This window comes from Mytilus edulis, chromosome 3 (assembly GCF_963676685.1).
Source record: "Mytilus edulis chromosome 3, xbMytEdul2.2, whole genome shotgun sequence".
NCBI classification, from domain to species: Eukaryota; Metazoa; Mollusca; class Bivalvia; order Mytilida; family Mytilidae; genus Mytilus; species Mytilus edulis.
The window spans coordinates 102,260,317-102,280,587 of NC_092346.1; the positions used below are offsets into that span (position 1 = coordinate 102,260,317).

The window sequence follows — 20,271 nt, forward strand, 5'->3', positions numbered from 1 at the left end:
CAAAAACAATTACGGTGTGATACACGTCACAGATTCGGACTTTAATATTTTACAGAATATGCGACTTTGGAAGTTGAATAATGCCGTCCTTTAGAAAACAGTTGTCAAAGTTTTAATCTCAATATTTATTGAAGCACATTGAGCTAAATCAAAGCACGTGTAGCATTATGTTATATTGTAACACCAAAGGGAAACAATCTTAAAATGACCTTGACATTGACCAATCAGAAAACTATAACGCCAACTTACTCAAAGATAATAGAGATTATAATTAAAGGAAGGGAAAATAATAAGATTTTGGAACATCAAAACCCGTTACAAAAAGGTTTTACGGCAAAATCCACTCCATTGCTTTGTGAATTGTTCATTGAGGAATTTGAAAGAGAAAATAAAGATCTCAAGTTACCAACCTATGTTGCATTACTGGATGGAAAATCTGCTTTTGATGTTGTAGTTCATAAAAACCTGATACGACGTCTTTTCCAAATTGGATTCTCACAGCAATCTATTTTACTGATCAGCAATTTATATGAAAATGCAACATCCTGTGTAAAATGGGGTAATACAATGTCAAATCGATTGTTTAATATTGAACAAGGTGTAAGACAGGGTGGAGCCATTAGCGCTGACCTCTACAAAGTTTATATCAACCCCCTACTACAAATTCTCAGCAACTCTGGACTGGGAGCCAAAATAGGAAATATAAACTGTTGTGCGCCAACTTGTGCTGACGATATTGCCTTGATATCTAACAATCCATTTGAACTCCAAAATATGATAAATTTAGCAGTTGATTTCAGCCAAAGAGAGGGATATCTACTACAGCCTCAAAAAAGCGTAGTCTTGCCAATCAAAACGTGTAATAAAATGCTAGATGTTGAACAAGGTTTTTGGAAACTTAAAAATATAGATATGCCCATTGTCCAAGACTCCTCTCATATTGGAATAAAAAAATCTCAAAAAGATTCTACTAATGCAACCATCACTGAAAATATAAAAAAGGCCAGAAGATCTATGTACAGTCTTATGGGTGCTGGATTACATGGGGAAAATGGATTAGACCGGAAACAATAGTCTCCTTATTTAGAACATATATCTTGCCAGTTTTGACCTACGGCCTAGAAGTCTTGATACCAACAGGCAAAAATTTAGATCTTATACAACAGCAACATAAAAGGTGGATTAAACAGTTTTTATCTCTCAAACTAAATGTGGCTGACCCGGCTGTCTATATGTTATCAGGTTTGCTCCCACTTGAAGCAGAGATCCATATTAAAATTATTACACTATTTGGGAATATAACCAGATCTGAAAGATCGTCCTTAGAATGGAGAATAGCTGAACGACAACTTCAAATTAAAACCTACTCAAGCAATAGCTGGTTTATTGATCTAAAAAAGATATGTGGCAAATATGACATCATAGAGATAGAACAGTATCTTGATAAGCCATTAACAAAAATTGAATGGAAGAGACTTATAACCAAAAAGATTCACAAGTACTGGGAGGATGACATAAAGACCAAAATGAAGGGGTACTCAACTCTAAAATATCTTAATTGTGAATATGACATTGGCAGAATTCATCCTTTACTTAAAACGACAAGTGCAAATATAACGGAGATCAAGAAACTGTCAATCTGCACTAAATTTGTTACGGGTACCTACATACTACAATCTAATAAAGCGGAGTATTCAAACTATGCAACAAATCCGATGTGTAGACTCTGTAATAAAGCTAACGAAACCATTGAACATTTTATCTTATTGTGTGAAACAACTTCACAAATAAGGTCATCCCTTATCGTCAAAATTCTACACGAAGGTAGTCTGGTCTTAGCAAGAGAGAGCCTGCAAACTCCTATTGATTTAATAACATTAATCATTAATCCTTACCATTACCTACCAAAGAAGATGTGCAAGGATGTTGAAGATAGAGTCGGTAATCACTTGGTACCGCTATGTCGCCAACTGTTATATACACTTCATTCCAAGCGATATGATGTGTTGACAAAAGCTGATACAAAAGCCAACAGAAAATGAAGAACTGTGAATTCATTTTAGCTGTAATATATACATGTTGGGGTACACATGGATCTCCCTCTTTTAGAAGTTTTAAAGTCCATTAAATTTTTTTACGGATTGCACTTATAAACTTTCCTATTTTTTTTTCCTTTTAACAGTGTTAAAAAAAAAAAAAAAACTTTTTTTAATATATAATTGTACTTATTGTCTCTATTGTAACTTATTTTTAACTTATTTTAAAATTAGTTTTTACCATTTTAATTGCATTTGAAATATTTTTAACACTGTCGTGGCGTAAACATGTATGTTAAATAAGATAACCTTGTGTATGACTATTGTGAACTGTGAATTTACCTGTGTACATATATTGGTGGAGGAATTTCATTGACGGAACTACTTTCCTCTTTACGGAGGTGTGCCTTGATTGGCAGAAATTCGTTTACAGATACAGATACAGAAAACTACAATAACAACAACTTTATTTGAAAAGCATGAAGGAAGTCATTTGCGAGATAACGGAATAATATTAACAAGAATACAAATGAGCATACATTTAAGATTACTGAATTTAGATGATTTAAATAATCTCACTCAATCATTTCAGACAAAAATATTAATAAAGTGAATAATAATAAAGTCCTATGTATCATTAGAATCCCCCCAATTTAAAAGGTACGTAAATTTCGTCTTCTATGTAATTTGAAATTGCCGCCAACTTATATCAGCTGATTAATAGACTACTGACGTATGTAATACGTATCGATGACAAACAATATTCCTACAACTTTTGACATTTGGGAAATGTAAACGACTCATCTTTATAGATTTTCGGCGATCAAATATTTCATACAATTGTTCTTTGACATCTTAACCAACAGCACAGGGAATAATAAACTATAGACGGATTTCTATCGAGCACTTCTTCCTATGTGCAACTTCAAAACTTTCCATTTAACATTTTTATGGTAATATTTTTTATATTCCAGAATAAAAAATATGAAAAAAGTGTCCAATTAGTTATAAATAACATGATAGCCAGCCAGATAATAAAAGTGGCACATATTTCAGCATTTATTGGGTTGAACATAAATCTAGGGTGCTCGCATAAAGCAGCTTAACTGCTTAAAAATGTAACTATGATATCACAGAGATATTCTTCTTAATATTGGTTGCAGACACAGTGGTCTCGCTAGCCCAAAATAGAAGGGCGCCGTGCCCTGGGTGCCCTCAGCTGCGCCCTGGGTGCCTTCATCCGCGCCCTTCTGCCCTGACGTCTTTTTCCAAAATTATCTTGTGCCGTTTTGGTAAAATTTTGTTTCATCGATTTCTGATCTCCAAGTTAATTACATATATGACACCTGTGTGATTGCCCCCAGGTTAATCATGTCATTACAATCAATTACAATGATAAAGACTTCAAAGGTGTTAATAACTATGTAATTTAATTAGGACAATGTATCTTTTTGTCATACTTTTGATGAATGTGTCAGCGAGTGTGTTAAGCTTGGGTCGGCATTTTCGATCTCCAAGTTACAATGGAAGAGCGTATATAAATGAAGACTTTCATGACTTTAGAATTGAATTTAAGTCATCAAAATAAAACTATGCCTTTACAGAAATGCCTTCCATCTCAACTTGTTAGCGACAAGCACAGTTTTTATTAACCCAAACCTGGTGGAAATTGATTTTGGAGTTACTTCCCCTGTTTTAGCTTATTACAAATTTGTGCTCTAAAAATATTATCTAGTACCAAAAAAAGGAATAAATTACCAATTGAATATATAATAACATAATAATGTTACCTTAAAGATATTAACTGTCTTTGAACATATTAAATAAATATATATTGCAATTTCTACTTGATAATTATACTTTTAGCAATCCATGTTCTAAACATTGTTAAATTAGTAATGCTCTCTGGTTCAAATCATATGATGTATTCAAAGCTATAATTCCTATATAGATAAAAAAAAAAAAAAAAAAAAAAAAACACATATTCTTTGATAATGGGTAGAGTGAAGTTGAACTGTAAAAACATAATATGTTGATGAAGATGTACTATATCAATCATAACTACACAAACAATGAAATAAAGACTATAGTTGAAAAGCATCTTTATTTAAAAAAACCAACATATACAGTAAAAAAAAAAAGAGATTCGTTAACTCATGATACACACAGAAACGTAGACAAAAAAATGAGCAGTGCCTTTTCTTATCATAAAAAGTGCCCTGCCCTCCACTGGCACCCTGCCCCTTTTGATTTCTAGCTAGAGCACTGAGACATTTTTGTGGTGGGTATCTAAAATATTAAGTCTCGTTAATATCAATCTAGACACCCAACTCTCTAATTCCTATAGGGGACAGACAAACTTACAAACCAGCAAAATAAAGTGTCCAACACCTGGAAACACACACACCCTGGATCTGACACTGCTTTTATGTTTAGATGGATGGACAATCAGACAAATGTAACCTGTCATACTCCTTATACAGATTGGGATATGAAAAAGAGGTAACAAGTAAAACTGTGAGCAACTGCTCACTGATGAAACCCCTGCCGAAATATTTCGGTAAACAGGAAGCTGTTGAGTGATGAATCTGAAAACGCATCACACAGTATAACCGACTTATATAAACCCTGAAACCAAATTTCAGAATTTCTTGTCGTCGTTCCTGAGAAAAATGTGACAAAAATTTTCAACTTGGCTATTATGTGTAAAATGATAACCAGTGTTTGGTAAACAGGAAGTTGTCGAGTGATGAATATGAAAACGCATCACACAGTATAAAAACCCTGAAACCAAATTTCAGAAATCCTTGTCAAGTAGTTCCTGAGAAAAAATGCGACAAAATTTCCAACTTGGCTATTATGTGTAAAATGATACAAGTGTTGGGTAAACAGGAAGTTCTCAAAACACCACACGGTATAACTGACTTATATAAACCCTGAAACCAAATTTCAGAAATCCTTGTCAAGTAGTTCCTGAGAAAAATGCAACGAAAATATTCATGGGACGGACGGACTGACGCATGGATGGATGGACAGACCGAGTTAAAATAGTATACCCCCTTTTTTCAAAGCGGGGGTATAATGAATACCTAGGTATCAAAGAATGATATATTTTTGTCAATAGATAAGTTCCCTTTAACTCACCTCAATAGGACCACAAAGATTCTCATTCTCATATAATTTCTTTGTGACTCTGATGGCAACACCTCTGACCTGTAATTAACAATTCATAAGTTAGTACTCAAAGAATAACTTCAGTTTAGAAATTATTGCACCATTTTTTGTTTGTAATTCATGAACTCTCCTTAATGAAGTTCTACCAATTACATTTCAATACTATTTTTTCAGGTTTTTCAAAATATATAGTTTTAATTTATATACAAGTATTGCAGGAATATGCTTTTACTGCATATTAAACCTTTTCTTAATGTTTATGTCAAAGATAAACAAAACAAAAATATGTATTACTATGTGTTTAAAAGCTGAAGAATGCAGTTGCTAAAATAGTTCCCAAATTCAGATGAATATATTCAAATCCTAAAAAGGAATTATTATTATAATATAAATATAACTTGTAACATACCTCAGGCTTTTCATGAGAACATGATTCTAACAATATGCCTAAAAATCTTAATCTGTGTTCTGGTCGAGTTAGAATCAGGTCCTTTAATGTGTTCATACCTCCAACAACCTTTGACTGGAAAAAAAAATACCATTGTTACTGTAAATTGATATGCCATAATTAAATGTTCCATGAAATATGGAAATAAAATCAAACCCAAAGTTCTTCTGGTAGTTTGTTCCCTTTTAACAAGGGTTTATAAATGAGGAAATACAGTTGATACCATCTTCAATTGGGAGAATAAGGTTCAGTCCTTTAGACATTTATAAGCACATTTTAAAGATTTGAATCCTAGTCTATTTAGTCATTTAAATCAATGGTATCTATGTTTATTGTGGACCCATTTATATTTATTGTGGACCCATTTATATGTGTTTATTCAAGTTCTACAGCTTATCAGTTAGCTTCTTGCAAGCACTCTACCTGGAGAGCATACCTCATCAACAAAGAACCTCCTCAGTATCTCTAAAGCATTATCTGTAATTGCTGGAGCCTCTAGTAGTAATCGATGGAACAATCTGTTGGGAAAAAATAAGTGAGCATTTTTACAACTATTTAGAAAGTTCGAAATGACATGTACCTAATTAATATATAAAAATTTCCTTTATTACTACAAACATTTTTCATTTTCATGAATCAATAATTCTACCATACAAATTTTCAAATTGATTTTACCATTTAAAATTGTTAACATGACTTATTTGAAGACAACTTGAAATAGTGTTATCTTTTTTCAGCAAATGATCTTTTTTAAGACAGTTTTTCAGAATAGTTTGGTGATACTTGTTCTTTTTTATTTAAAACTTGTTTTAGAATTTCATGTATTGACTTAATAAGTAGTGAAAGCCAAGACTCTGTGTTGAAGATGGTGGACAGAAGACCATATATATATATGTAAATATGGTTGTGATGTTGAATGAATCATATATCATATATCAGTCTCTGTTAGGGATCGAAACAGTATTTGGAAGGCCATATAATTTACCTCAATTTAGGATAGACTCTTGAATTTAAAGTGTCAAAATAGGATGAACGGAAAAAATATGAATAAGTCTAAATTGAAAACTACGTTCAAACCTTTGATTGTGTCGGATAAAAACTGCAATATATATATATAGAATAGGTTTGTATTGGTTACCCTTGAGTAGGATGTTCTGGTCTTTCCATCAACCCAGACAATAATCTGGTCAAACATTCATCATAGCTAGCCATAGACAACCTCTCATTGCCTAGACTACTGGCACAAAATCCCTGACAATTAGCATACTCTTGGTATAACCAGGCGAATGCTAGATCTGAATGTGTCCTCAAGTCTTCAAATATATATTCCTGAAGTACTAGAAAAATGTTATGATTTATTAGAATAATAAATTTCTTTTTCTATAGACATAAATAACTTTATTTGTACAAAATTATTTAATGGCAACGTGAAAATTAAAAAAAAAAAAATATCTGCTTATGTACATAGATTTCATCACTGCTATTCAATAATTTTGAAATGGTTTTTTTTTCTGTGTGTGAAAATTGTACTGGATAAGGTTTGGAAAAATGAAATTTCACATTTTTAAATATTTTTTTTAAAGAATAATTTGTATCAAGCATTTCATGAAATCGTAATAATTCATCGTGCTTTTTTATTCATTATTTCTAAATAATTCATGTCAAATAATGCTAGCAAACAATTTGTTTGAATTTACAGTCCCATATCGAAAACGTTTTATATTTTGGTAAGTACAAGTCTATGAAGACATTGACACACTTTATTTTATACAATGATAGTGACAGTTCAATTTTTGGTGCTATAATCATTTAATCTGTGTTGAAGACCCATTGGTGGCCTTCAGCTTTTTCTGCTCTTTGATGGGGTTGTTGTATCTTTGACACATTCCCCATTTCCATTCTCAATTTTATACAACAACAAAAATGCAGTAAATATTTTCAATTTTCTTTCTTATGTTACTCTTCTTTTATTTGGTCTGTTCAGAACTTTGAGTAATAAGTATGTCATTTTTTCTTATTCTATCTAATACAAGTAAGAACCTACAGTTTTTGAGTTCTCCCCCAAATTGAGATGTCAAACTAGCCAACAGTTTAGTCCTAGCTTGTAAAGCATTTCCTTTGGCAGCATTCTCTGAAAGATAAAATATTATTTTGCAAAACTTATTTTCATTATGTTAATTGTGCAATACATGAATTATTACAACTAATACTTTATACAAGATAACACTTTCTTTCAATTATTTAAAAACACCTTAATAATAAAGTGTTGACACAGAGATATGTCACAGCTTAATGTACTTTTAATAGTAAAATGCAAAAGTTGAAATGAAATAACAATACTTCATGGGAATGAGATGAGTCAATGCTAATAAAACAACATACCAAATATTGATAATTTATCGATACTAAATATTAAAAGTACTCCCTGAACAGATACTATTGATAGTACAGAATTTAGTAATGTTTAATGAAACAAACTTCCATATAATAATGTGTTTTTAAAATTAAAAACTATACAATGGTTCCCAATAAACTGACCTAATCACAAAGTAATACATTGTTGACAATAATGGAAACAGCATACTTATGTCTCCCTTTTTGACTCTGTATGTTCAATATGAATTCTTATTAAACTCACTCTCAGCTTTAAGTATTCTTTTAAAGGCACTAGCAGTCATGTTATCTAACCGGTCTCTATCTAGGGGCTGTGTAATGGCTCCAAGTTTAAATATCTTTATTCCTCTTTTGACAGGAAGCTGAAAAGTAGAAATTAACAATATAATCCACAGAAAAAAACCTGCTTATGAACATGCACAATGTTTGCATACATGTAATCGTACCTAATAATAATATATATTTTACTCTTTTAAACAATTGAATTGTACTTTCATGTCATAAAACACTCTAGGATGACTTCTTTTAACACTCTCCCTGATATTATAAGGGATTTTCCCCCTACACCTGTTTTATATGAGATAGTCCTTCAGTGTATGTTACCTACTTTTAGAATTAAACAGTTCACTAGAAATTTTACACCTTCAAAAAAATGGTCAAAATGTTTCTTTCAACATGTATAATTTCTATACATTAGAATATTGCATTACAATTTACACAGCTAACAGAATGTGTTCAATAATGTGAATTACTCATCATTTTACTCACCATAGGAGCTGGCATGGATGGTCTAGATATTATATGATCTTCTATCTCCTGTGCCGTTAAACCACCTGTGAATCACAGTTAACATATGGTCAGTATATTATTCTATTAGAAACCTTGAGAGGACACTAGTTATGTATTCACATCTGAAACCTGTTATCAAAGCCTGACCTGAAAGGTCTTAACATGCACATGTTATAAAGATCTAAAAGTTAATTAAACAATGTGACTGCAGTCATAATATGAAAACTGTGACACTATACATAAAATTTTGGTTCTGTAGCAACCAGACTATATCCAGTAGACTCTACTTAATCAGATATCAGCAAATTCTATGGGCTATTGTAGTCTTATTTCAGTACACAAAACCCTTCCCTATATGTTTAATGATAATTCTATTGTGTAATCATATGATTTATTCTAATAAAGTAGGATCAAATATTAGCATAACATAACCAGCTGATGACTTTTTTACACACACATAGTGGTGATATACACGATAAAAATATCTCCCAACCCTTTTATATATATATAGCAGTGGTCAGGACAAGTAACAGCTCAGGGTAAGGTCTACTCATTATTGCAGAATATTCAATGAATATACATTTATTGTCTAATTGAATATATATTGGGTAATGGGATATTTTTTGCTGACATTTTGGGTACCTGATTTGCATGAGTTTATTATATACATATTTATTTATAAATAAAATAGAAAACAAGCATTCTGAGAGTATTGCATGGTTAGTCCCCTACTGGTTAAACATTCATTATATTTATCTATAACCTGTCATGGTGTAAACTTATAACAAATATCAAGTCAATATCTTCAAGCATGATAAAAAAAAAGTGTGGAAAACTGATTATTTATGTGAATTTTCTAAGTCCAAGGACCAAAACTCTGCACAAAGTCAATAAACTGGAACAAAATTTGATCTTGATCTGTAACTTGTCATAATAAATATATACCAATTATAAAATCATTATCTTCCAGCATGACGGTAAAAAGATGAACAGGATTATCCACTGTAATTATTTTGAAATACCAGGGACTATGGGTAATGCTAAGTCTTAGAACATCAGCCCACAAATTATTTCTATATTCACTGTGCTTAAACGGCTGTGGGTAACTTAAGTTACCCACAGCCCAAGATGGAGCCGCCTTGCGTCGGTTAGATACTTTTCTTCTATAGAATAACAATACCACGAATGCATCAATTAAACAACTGAATTTAAAAGTTGTATTAATCGTTTAGGGAAACCCCTAAACTGGAAAAATGATTAAATTCTACAAAATAAACGATCACAACACGATTTTAAAATACACTTAGGCTGTCCGTAACTTCAAAACAACTTGTCCGTAACTTTTTTCATCATACCAATAGAGATGTCCGTAACTTTCAAAGAATCGACATACGCGGATGTAATGTTTAAACTGATGATAGAGATTGCATCGAATACATATTCACAAAACGAAGTAGATGTCTAGTATGATATAATTCATTGTATCGATGGAAGACAAAATTGGGAAAAATATGAAAAAAATCACGATAAATCCGCAAAACTCGGGTCTCATTTTGTATAACGTCGGGGTACCCGAATCGCCTAGTTCGGAGGGTTGTTTCTGATCATAGCAGATAAACTGTTGAAACATCATTGTTCGTTTTTATTTTTGAACAAGTAGACTACACAAGTATTTTTTACACATACATGTAGTATGTATACACTTACTGATTTTCTCTCAGCAACGACAAGGGTAGCGTGAATCCGGGATTTTGAAGAGGAACCCAAATTGCCCAGGCATGCAGTGGATAGGCTATACGAGACTTAAGTGCACAAACTTTTTCCGTCTTTTTGAAAAGGCCAAAAACACTTTTCTCTCATCCCCACAAAAACAAATCCCATCAGCAATGACAGTAAAATAAAAGGGGTGTCAATCTGGACACACTGGGACGTTGCGCATGGTAATATTGCGGCACCCTGGCCAAGATTTACAGTAAATGGGAAAACTTTAAAAAAGGACATTTTGTATAAATGAATAAACCTAGCTAGTTTTAATGCGTTTCCCTCAGTTTTAGTTTGTTACCCCGATTTTGTTTTTTGTCCATGGATTTATGAGTTTGAACAGCGGTATACTACTGTTGTCTTTATTTACAGCTAGCTGCATATTTCATTTGTATGCAAGTTGCATTAAATCTCATTAAATTGGATAAAACTAAAAGACACAATAGGTAAAAGTCAGTGACAATAAAAGGAAAAAAGCAGTCAACATAGTGTAACAATTCGACATAGTATATAAAAATATAAATAACTACGTAGGACAACAAGGTAATTTAATAGTCTAACAACCCCTGATAACATACAAAGAGAGAAAAAAAACACACACTAGGAAACATAATTATTCAAAAAATCATAACACTATAACTAACTGGTGGGATGTATAAATACCGAGCCGCGTCAAAGAGTATTCATCAAAATACACATAGAAAGAAACAGAGGTGAATTAAAACGCAAACATATAATTAAACTCAAAACATTAAAGAGTATGGAAAAGCCTTGGTCTGACAAGCGAAAAACGTCGATAAGACGCACATCAGTAAATAAAAGTTCAAACCATAACCAGGATGGAGTACCACAAACCCCACATAAAACTTCTGTGGTGTAAGTATGATGCGTTAATAAAATCACATTTGGTGGTGAATGAGTAGTATAAACGGCCGCGAAGGTTACAAATATGATGTTAATTGTCTTCTAATTGTTGAAATTATAATTCTTAAAATTTTAAATCAAAAGTTACCCACATCTAAAAATAAAGTTACGGACAGTCTGCTTAGTTTCGATCAAAAAGTTACGGACATCTTATGCATTTTTTAAAGTTGACCTTGCGCTTTAGTGAACTCTATATTAACAAATTTATGGTAATTGTTAGTCATTTCTTTATTCAATAATCCTATAAATATTTACATTCTGCATGAAAAAAGTCGCAAAAGGTACATTTTGTATGAATTAAATATCAACGAGTTTAGAGTCCGCCATCTTGGGCTGTGGGTAACTTAAGTTACCCACAGCCGTTTAAGCACAGTGATATTATTCTCACCAACAACTGTTTGTATGGTCTGTTTTGGTGATGTGGGTTTATATTGTACTCACCAACAACTGGCTATGGTCTGTTTTGGTGATGTGGGTTGATATTGTACTCACCAACAACTGTCTGTATGGTCTGTTTTGGTGATGTGGGTTGATATTGTACTCACCAACAACTGTCTGTATAGTCTGTTTTGGTGATGTGGGTTGATATTGTACTCACCAACAACTGTCTGTATAGTCTGTTTTGGTGATGTGGGTTGATATTCTGGTGAGGCACTACCATCCTCTTTACTGGTATCTGATTGCTATAGATAAAGTACACAATTCTCGTAATGAGGTAGAAATGTTAACAATGTCATTTTCAAGTTGTTATCAAAAACAATCATGAATAATATAAGATATGAAGAGTAAATAAATGATGTCGGGACCTTTTAAAGTCAACTACAGTGAAACCTGGGTAAACCGAACCCTGATAAAACCGAATTTCAGTTTAAACCGAACAATTTTCAAAGTCCACTAAAATTTCCCTATCAATTAACGTTAATCTAACCTGAAAAAACCGAAACCTGTCAACACCGAATTCCGAACGCTTTTTAAAGGCTCGTTAGTAAATTTGTATCTAAAAATTACCTGTCAAAATCGATCAGTATATATACAATTCCTTGGTACCAATCAAAACAATAAAATATTATAAATCATTTGCATGATTTAATGAAACACAGGATGGCAGAGTATCTCCGAAGGTATTTGAGGTTTAATGAACATGTGAGTTGTTAATACAAACTAATTAGCATGTTTGTGTCCATGTATCAAGTGATTTTTTTGTAGGAAACGTTAAACTGGTCAGCTACCCTATCGCCAATAATGACAAGAAAGGAACTTTTCCTCAGATCAATTTAGTGCACCTTACTCAAATAATTACGGCCACAAAATCGAAACTGCCATTCTGTAGCTAAACTGTTTAATTAAATAATAGTTTTAAAGCCTTTCACCGGATTAAGAAGTCGTGCAACACAACAAGGTCAATGGATTTCGATTGCTTGATTCCCTTTAGAGGCCCTATATATTTGATTCAAATGCTCCCGAAGACTTCCGTTAGCTATTTAGCAACGATAAAGTCCGAGAATAATCTAGACCCCTTCTGTTGTTTCACTGTTATCGTATGCCGAAGTATCAATCAGTGGGTGACCAGTTTAGTCCGAGAAAAAATGTGTACAATGACGTTCCCGATTCAACTACGGAATCGTCATTTGACAGTGACTGTGAATCTGAATTGGTCAGTGAATTAACGGATGAGAAAATAATTATAAAAAACAAAATCGCTCCACGTCGGACATCTCCCAACGACGAGCGTGATTGACGGAGTGGCGTTTGATTTATAAACAAAAATGTAGCAAAACGTCTATCTTCATCTTCTTTTATTTTTACATTTACGTCTAAATCAACACAAAAATAAACTGTTGTCTGTTGTGTCACCTATTATCCCTCGTCAGTAAATGCCAAAATTATTTTGGTGTCGACTTCCGTTTACCTCTACAGTCCGAACACCTGTGAAAACCGAACAAAACGCAAAGTCCCATGGGTGTTCCGTTTGGATAGGTTTCACTGTATATGGCATGGGTTTTTCTCATTGTTGAAAGTTATACAGTTGCCTATCATTGCTCACATCCACTTTATATGAACATTGGTGGATAGTTGTCTCACTGGCAACCATACCACATTTTCTTATTTTTATATGGATAACATCTAGAGGTTAGTTTGAGGCCAATTTAATACCAGTCACTGCTCTAAATCACCATGAACATTGACAAGTTAAGAATAAAATTTAGCTGAATCTTCCAAGCAAGATATGTGTCCTCTCCAAAACATATAATCATAAATAATATAACTGTGTCTCCTGTTAAAGGTATTCTATGCAAGTTTGGTTGAATTCTGACACTGACAACTATGAAGAGACAACAGAAGTGTTGATCAGCTGGACACTTTAAACACAAAAAACACTATCAACAATCTGCCATCAACATACTTTCAAATTCTATTTATATTTACCAGGCTAAACCAAAAAATTCTTAACAATACATTACAAATCTAAGTCGAAACAAATAAAAGCTGTAACCATCTGTCGACTTAGCTTTGCACACTACAAAAATTTATCCTCAATCTAGATACTGTTATCAAAAGTGAGTACCAACCTGTTTCTGAACTTCCCGTATTCCTTTCCCCATGCCTGCAGTAGTGAGCTGTGTGGCTAATAACCTAGCCATGTGTTTCTTCTGTGCCTCTGTTCCTGCAGCAGCTATAGGGGTATAGGTGGACTGGAAATGTGCCGGCATTGTCTCTGGTAACATGACCATACTAATCAGAACTAAATCAGCCACATTGTGGGGTGTCAATCTCTCATATAAATCATTGGAGGTAATATCTATAGCTGTATGTTGTAAATCTGCTGGTTTCTGTTTGAGGACAGATGTGGTACCCCTCTCTACAAATGGAGTTGTTAAGTAATCCTCTTCTTGCTCAATCTACAATAAAAATATTTAGACTATTAAACAACGTTTGTACTCAATGTAAAGTGAATAGACAATTGCACTCAACATTAAGTGGACAAGCATTAATTGGATAGACAATTGCACAATGTTTGTACTCAACATAAAATGAATAGACACTTGAACAACATTTGTACATAAGAATACCTCTACTCAAGCCTTTTTACATTGCCACATTTAATTTGTTGAATGGAATACCTTTTCTTAGCCTTGCTTTATCACATTTGATCAGCAGAATACCTTAAATTTAGCTTTTTGCCTCTACTTAGCCTTTTTACTTCTATTTAAGCCTTTTTACCTCAGCTTTAACATTTTTACATCAACTTTAGCTTTTATACCTCTACTAAGCCTTTTTTCCTCAACTTCAGCTTTTTACCTCAACTTTAGCTTTGTTTACCTCAACTTAAGCTTTTTTACCACTGCTAGCTTTTTTTACCTCAACTTAAGCTTTTTTACCTCAACTTAAGCTTTTTTACCTCAACTTAAGCTTTTTTACCTCAACTTAAGCTTTTTTCACCTCAACTTTAGCCTTTTTACTTTAACTTTAGCTTTGTTTACCTCAACTTAAGCTTTTTTACCTCAACTTAAGCTTTTTTACCTCAACTTAAGCTTTTTTCAACTCAACTTTAGCCTTTTTACCTCAACTTTAGCTTTGTTTACCTCAACTTTAGCCTTTTTACCTCTACTAAGCTTTTTTACCTCAAATTAAGTTTTTTTCACCTCAACTATAGCCTTTTTACCTCTACTGATCTTTTTTACCTCAACTTAAGCTTTTTTCACCTCAACTTTAGCCTTTTACCTCAACTTTAGCTTTGTTTACCTCAACTTTAGGTGTTTTTACCTCAACTTTAGCTTTTTTACCTCAACTTAAGCCTTTTTACATCTACTAAGCTTTTTTACCTCAATTTAAGCTTTTTTCACCTCAGCTTTAGCCTTTTTACCTCTACTAAGCTTTTTTACCTCTACTTAAGCTTTTTTCACCTCAACTTTAGCCTTTTTACCTCTACTCAGCTTTTTTATCTCAACTTAAGCTTTTTTTACCTCAAGTTTAGCCTTTCTACCTCTACTAAGCCTTTTTACCTCAACTTTAGCTTTTTTAGCAGGTGCTGATGCCTCTTCAGCTTTCCTTTTTCTACTTTCGTCTATCTTTGGCATACTTTTCATCACCTGTGAAAATAAATAATAATATCATAATTCGTTAAACAGCTTTATGTATCAATTACTCATTGAATATGTGTTAAAATATTAAAATGATAGCATTGAAAAGTTTTAAATGTAAACTTTGACCTGAGAGTTTGTAGTACTAAATTCTTAGCAATTTAATAATAATCCGGCACATACAGTTTAATCCTATACAAAAATTACACAACATTTCGCTATAAAATGTATAAACTTGTCAAACCAAAAAATAAATCAATTTTACAGAAAAGTTAAGAACTTTAAGTGATCAAACTACTGATATATTGATATAGGTAAATTATCATAAAAATCTTGTTTGTTCCATAATTTTTTTTGTTCGTCCCAAAACAAATAAGATGAACTAAAGTTTTGTGATTTCACAACAAGAAGGACATCTTGAGAAAGCAAACAGCATACAAAAAATTTAGTATTGGACTGATACAGTTCCCAGATAGAATTTGTTTATACTTTGCCAAAATAAAGATTTTTCTAAGCTTTTTTCGAAAATATAATAAAAAGTATGGGTCACCTTGCAATTTTTCAAGCTATGGATTTAGATGAAATTGCCCAAATTTGCTTAGATTGTTCATGAAAAAACACATTTTTGTGCATAAAAAGAAATCTATTAGATAGAATTTTGAAATAAAATATGAGAAGATAGGTTTTATGTATGCTTAAAAAAAAAATTAGAAAAAAATGGTGTCACCGAACTTGTTTTCTTGCTACATGTGAAAAATTAAAATTTCTAGTCCAGTATAATTTTTTTATAAAACAGTTATCTCCCCTTAAGTAGCCAAGCTGACACAATTATTTCTTAAATCATTCAAGAAATAATTGATGCAAGCTATACTTTATAGTAGTTTTAAAATGGGTAGGCATTAAAAACATATAAGATGAACTACAGTTTTGTGATTTCACAACAAGAAGGACATCTTGAGAAAGCAAACAGCATACAAAAAATTTAGTATTGGACTGATACAGTTCCCAGATAGAATTTGTTTATACTTTGCCAAAATAAAGATTTTTCTAAGCTTTTTCAAAAATATAATAAAAAGTATGGGTCACCTTGCAATTTTTCAAGCTATGGATTTAGATGAAATTGCCCAAATTTGCTTAGATTGTTCATGAAAAAACACATTTTTGTGCATAAAAAGAAATCTATTAGATAGAATTTTGAAATAAAATATGAGAAGATAGGTTTTATGATATGTTTAATAAAAATAAATAGAAAACAAGAGGCTCTCAAGAGCCTGAATCGCTCACCTGAATTTTTTTGGTTTAATCTCTCATCAATGATTATTTTGGCTTTTCAATTTATTTAAATGTTCTTTGAATCGTCCTATTTTCTTCAAAAGCAAAAAAAAATCATTTTCTCCTATGTTCTATTTTAGCCATAGGAGCTATGTTTCTTGACATACAAGGAAATGAAATATAAAATTTATACTAGATACTCTGAAACTCTGAAACTCATTTAGCATAAGTTTTGCTGAAATTGATACAGTAGTTTCAGAGGAGAAGATTTTTTAAAGTTAGCAAATATGATGAACAAATTGTGAAAAATTGTCATTAAAGGACAATAACCCCTTAAGGGGTCAATTGACAATTTTGGTCAAATTAACTTATTTGTAGATCTTACTTTGCTGATCTTTTTTGCTGTTTACAGTTTATCTTTATCTATAATAATATTCAAGATAATGACCAAAAACTGCAAAATTTCCTTAAAATTACCAATTAAGTGGCAGCAACCCAACAATGGTTTGTTTGATTCATCTGAAAATTTCAGGGCTGATAGATCTTGACCTAATGAACATTTTTACTCCATGTCAGATTTGCTCTAAATGCTTTCGTTTTTGAGATATAAGCCAAAAACTGCCCTTGACCCCTATGTTCTATTTTAAGTAACGGCGGCCATGTTTTTTGACGGATCAAAAATCAAAGCACACACTTTGTGCAGGATAATCTAAGGAACAATCATGCTAAGTTTTAACCAAATCCATTCAGTAGTTTCAGAGGAGAAGATTTTTTAAAGTTAGCAAATATGATGAACAAATTGTGAAAAATTGTCATTAAAGGACAATAACCCCTTAAGGGGTCAATTGACAATTTTGGTCATATTAACTTATTTGTAGATCTTACTTTGCTGATCTTTTTTGCTGTTTACAGTTTATCTTTATCTATAATAATATTCAAGATAATGACCAAAAACTGCAAAATTTCCTTAAAATTACCAATTAAGTGGCAGCAACCCAACAATGGTTTGTTTGATTCATCTGAAAATTTCAGGGCTGATAGATCTTGACCTAATGAACATTTTTACCCCATGTCAGATTTGCTCTAAATGCTTTCGTTTTTGAGATATAAGCCAAAAACTGCATTTGACCCCTATGTTCTATTTTAAGTAACGGCGGCCATGTTTTTTGACGTATCAAAAATTGAAGCGCACATTTTGTGCAGGATATACTAAGGAACAATCATGTTAAGTTTTAACCAAATCCATTCAGTAGTTTCAGAGGAGAAGATGTTTGAAAAATTGTTAACGACGACAGACGACGACGACGACGACGACGACGACGACGTCGACGACGACGGACGCCAAGTGATGAGAAAAGCTCACATGGCCTTTTAGGCCAGGTGAGCTAAAAATGGTGTCACCGAACTTGTTTTCTTGCTACAAGTGAAAAATTAAAATTTCTAGTCCAGTATAATTTTTTTATAAAACAGTTATCTCCCCTTAAGTAGCCAAGCTGACACAATTATTTCTTAAATCATTCAAGAAATAATTGATGCAAGCTATACTTTATAGTAGTTTTAAAATGGGTAGGCATTAAAAACATATAAGATGAACTACAGTTTTGTGATTTCACAACAAGAAGGACATCTTGAAAAAGCAAACAGCATACAAAAAATTTAGAATTGAACTTATACAGTTCCTAGATAGAATTTTTTTATACTTTGCCAAAAATAAAGATTTTTCTAAGCTTTTTTCAAAAATATAATAAAAGTATGGGCCACCTTACAATTTTTCAAGCTATGGATTTAGACGAGATGGCCAAAATTTGCTTAGATTGTTCATGAAAAAACACATTTTTGTGCATAAAAAGAAATCTATTAGTTAGAATTTTGAAATAAAATATGAGAAGATAGGTTTTATGATATGCTTAAAAAAATAAATAGAAAAAAATGGTGTCACCGAACTTGTTTTCTTGCTACAAGTGAAAAATTAAAATTTCTAGTCCAGTATAATTTTTTTATAAAACAGTTATCTCCCCTTAAGTAGCCAAGCTGACACAATTATTTCTTAAATTATTTAAGAAATAATTGATGCAAGCTATACTTTATTGTAGTTTTAAAATGGGTAGGCATTATATTCATGATTATTTTTGCCCGAGCGATAGTGAGGGCTAAAATAAAACCAATATAATGAGTTAAGGTGGCTCGGGCGTATTCGAAGTTTCTATCAGAAGTGCCGTATTTTTGGTTATTTTATTCTTTAAAGAAAATAAATCAAATTGGTCGAAAAAAATAGGGGGTCACGGACCATTTAAGCTCAAAATTTTACTTTTAAACAGGTATGTAAAAGGGACCATTTTTCAATGAAATGATAGGGGAAATAGAGGTGTTGACATATTTTCTTCGGAATATCAAAAAAACGTTCTAACTTCTATGACAATTGTTCCAAATCTGTAATATGAAAAGCTGGAATACAGCTTCAAAGAATGAGCCAATAAAAAACATAGGTCACCGATATGGAAAAAAAAATATTTTGCCTTACAACCCAAATTTTGGCGGGAAAATGGTAAAAATGGGTGAAATGTCATTTTGACCCTTTAAAAAATACCGATAATAACGAAAATATTCTATTAGTCACATAACTACAATGATTTAATATTTCTAATCAATCAAAATATTAAAAAAAATTACGACAAATACTTTTGTAATTCATGCGTGAAATTATGCGCAGTCGAATAGTCCCGAGCCACCTTAATGAAATATATTAAATGCATGCTAATTTGATAAAATTCATTATTCTGCAGTAGTCAATATACGAATGTGCAAACAAATTTTATTGGATTTAGAGCATGGGTTTATTCACAAAGCGAAAGAAGCACGTCATATTAGAATCTAAAATCCTAAATATTTGGCATTTATTTAAACAGTTTGATTGATGCAATAAACCACCAAATTTTCTTTCTATAAATAAAGTCTAACCTAAAAATTGCCAATCTGTCTTCATATTTGCAGATAAGGGCTAAGATCTAGACTGATTGTGTACTGCGCTTAAATAATCCAAGATGGCGGTATACCATGAATCCACCTTAAACAGGAAATCTTATGCTTTATTACTTGCTCGGAATTAGTGGCACCAAGTTCGGGTAGCAATGTTGCTATCTGTGTGATGTAGTTCTGAGAAGCTACATACCCTAATAAAGATCCAAGAGGATAGGAAAAGCTAACATAACTAACCTCAGAGTTGGTTGCACCTAAATCAGTCAGTAGTGTTGTTATCTGTGGAATATAGTCCTGAGAAGCTGGATGTCTCAATAAAGACAACATATGCATCTTTAGATTCTTTCTCACACTACTAACTTGAGATTTGGCGAGTGTGGGAGGTAAATTTACTACAAATATAATTATAAATATG

The 20,271-nt window shown here is 32.2% G+C and overlaps 1 protein-coding gene across 5 annotated transcripts in view; it reads right to left on the reverse strand.

Annotated features, from left to right (window-relative positions):
* The window catches only part of LOC139518045 (symplekin-like), a 68,594-nt gene that overhangs the window by 22,121 nt on the left and 26,202 nt on the right, over nucleotides 1-20,271 (reverse strand). For all 5 annotated transcript variants that reach the window (XM_071309689.1, XM_071309690.1, XM_071309692.1 and 2 more), the window contains 11 exons: nucleotides 20,094-20,248; nucleotides 15,531-15,617; nucleotides 14,097-14,426; nucleotides 12,125-12,209; nucleotides 8,821-8,885; nucleotides 8,297-8,414; nucleotides 7,703-7,789; nucleotides 6,797-6,995; nucleotides 6,095-6,176; nucleotides 5,620-5,733; nucleotides 5,181-5,249 (listed from right to left, as the gene is read on the reverse strand). In XM_071309689.1, coding sequence (XP_071165790.1) covers nucleotides 5,181-5,249; nucleotides 5,620-5,733; nucleotides 6,095-6,176; nucleotides 6,797-6,995; nucleotides 7,703-7,789; nucleotides 8,297-8,414; nucleotides 8,821-8,885; nucleotides 12,125-12,209; nucleotides 14,097-14,426; nucleotides 15,531-15,617; nucleotides 20,094-20,248 — 1,391 coding nt within the window. The remainder of the gene's footprint in view (nucleotides 1-5,180; nucleotides 5,250-5,619; nucleotides 5,734-6,094; nucleotides 6,177-6,796; nucleotides 6,996-7,702; nucleotides 7,790-8,296; nucleotides 8,415-8,820; nucleotides 8,886-12,124; nucleotides 12,210-14,096; nucleotides 14,427-15,530; nucleotides 15,618-20,093; nucleotides 20,249-20,271) is intronic.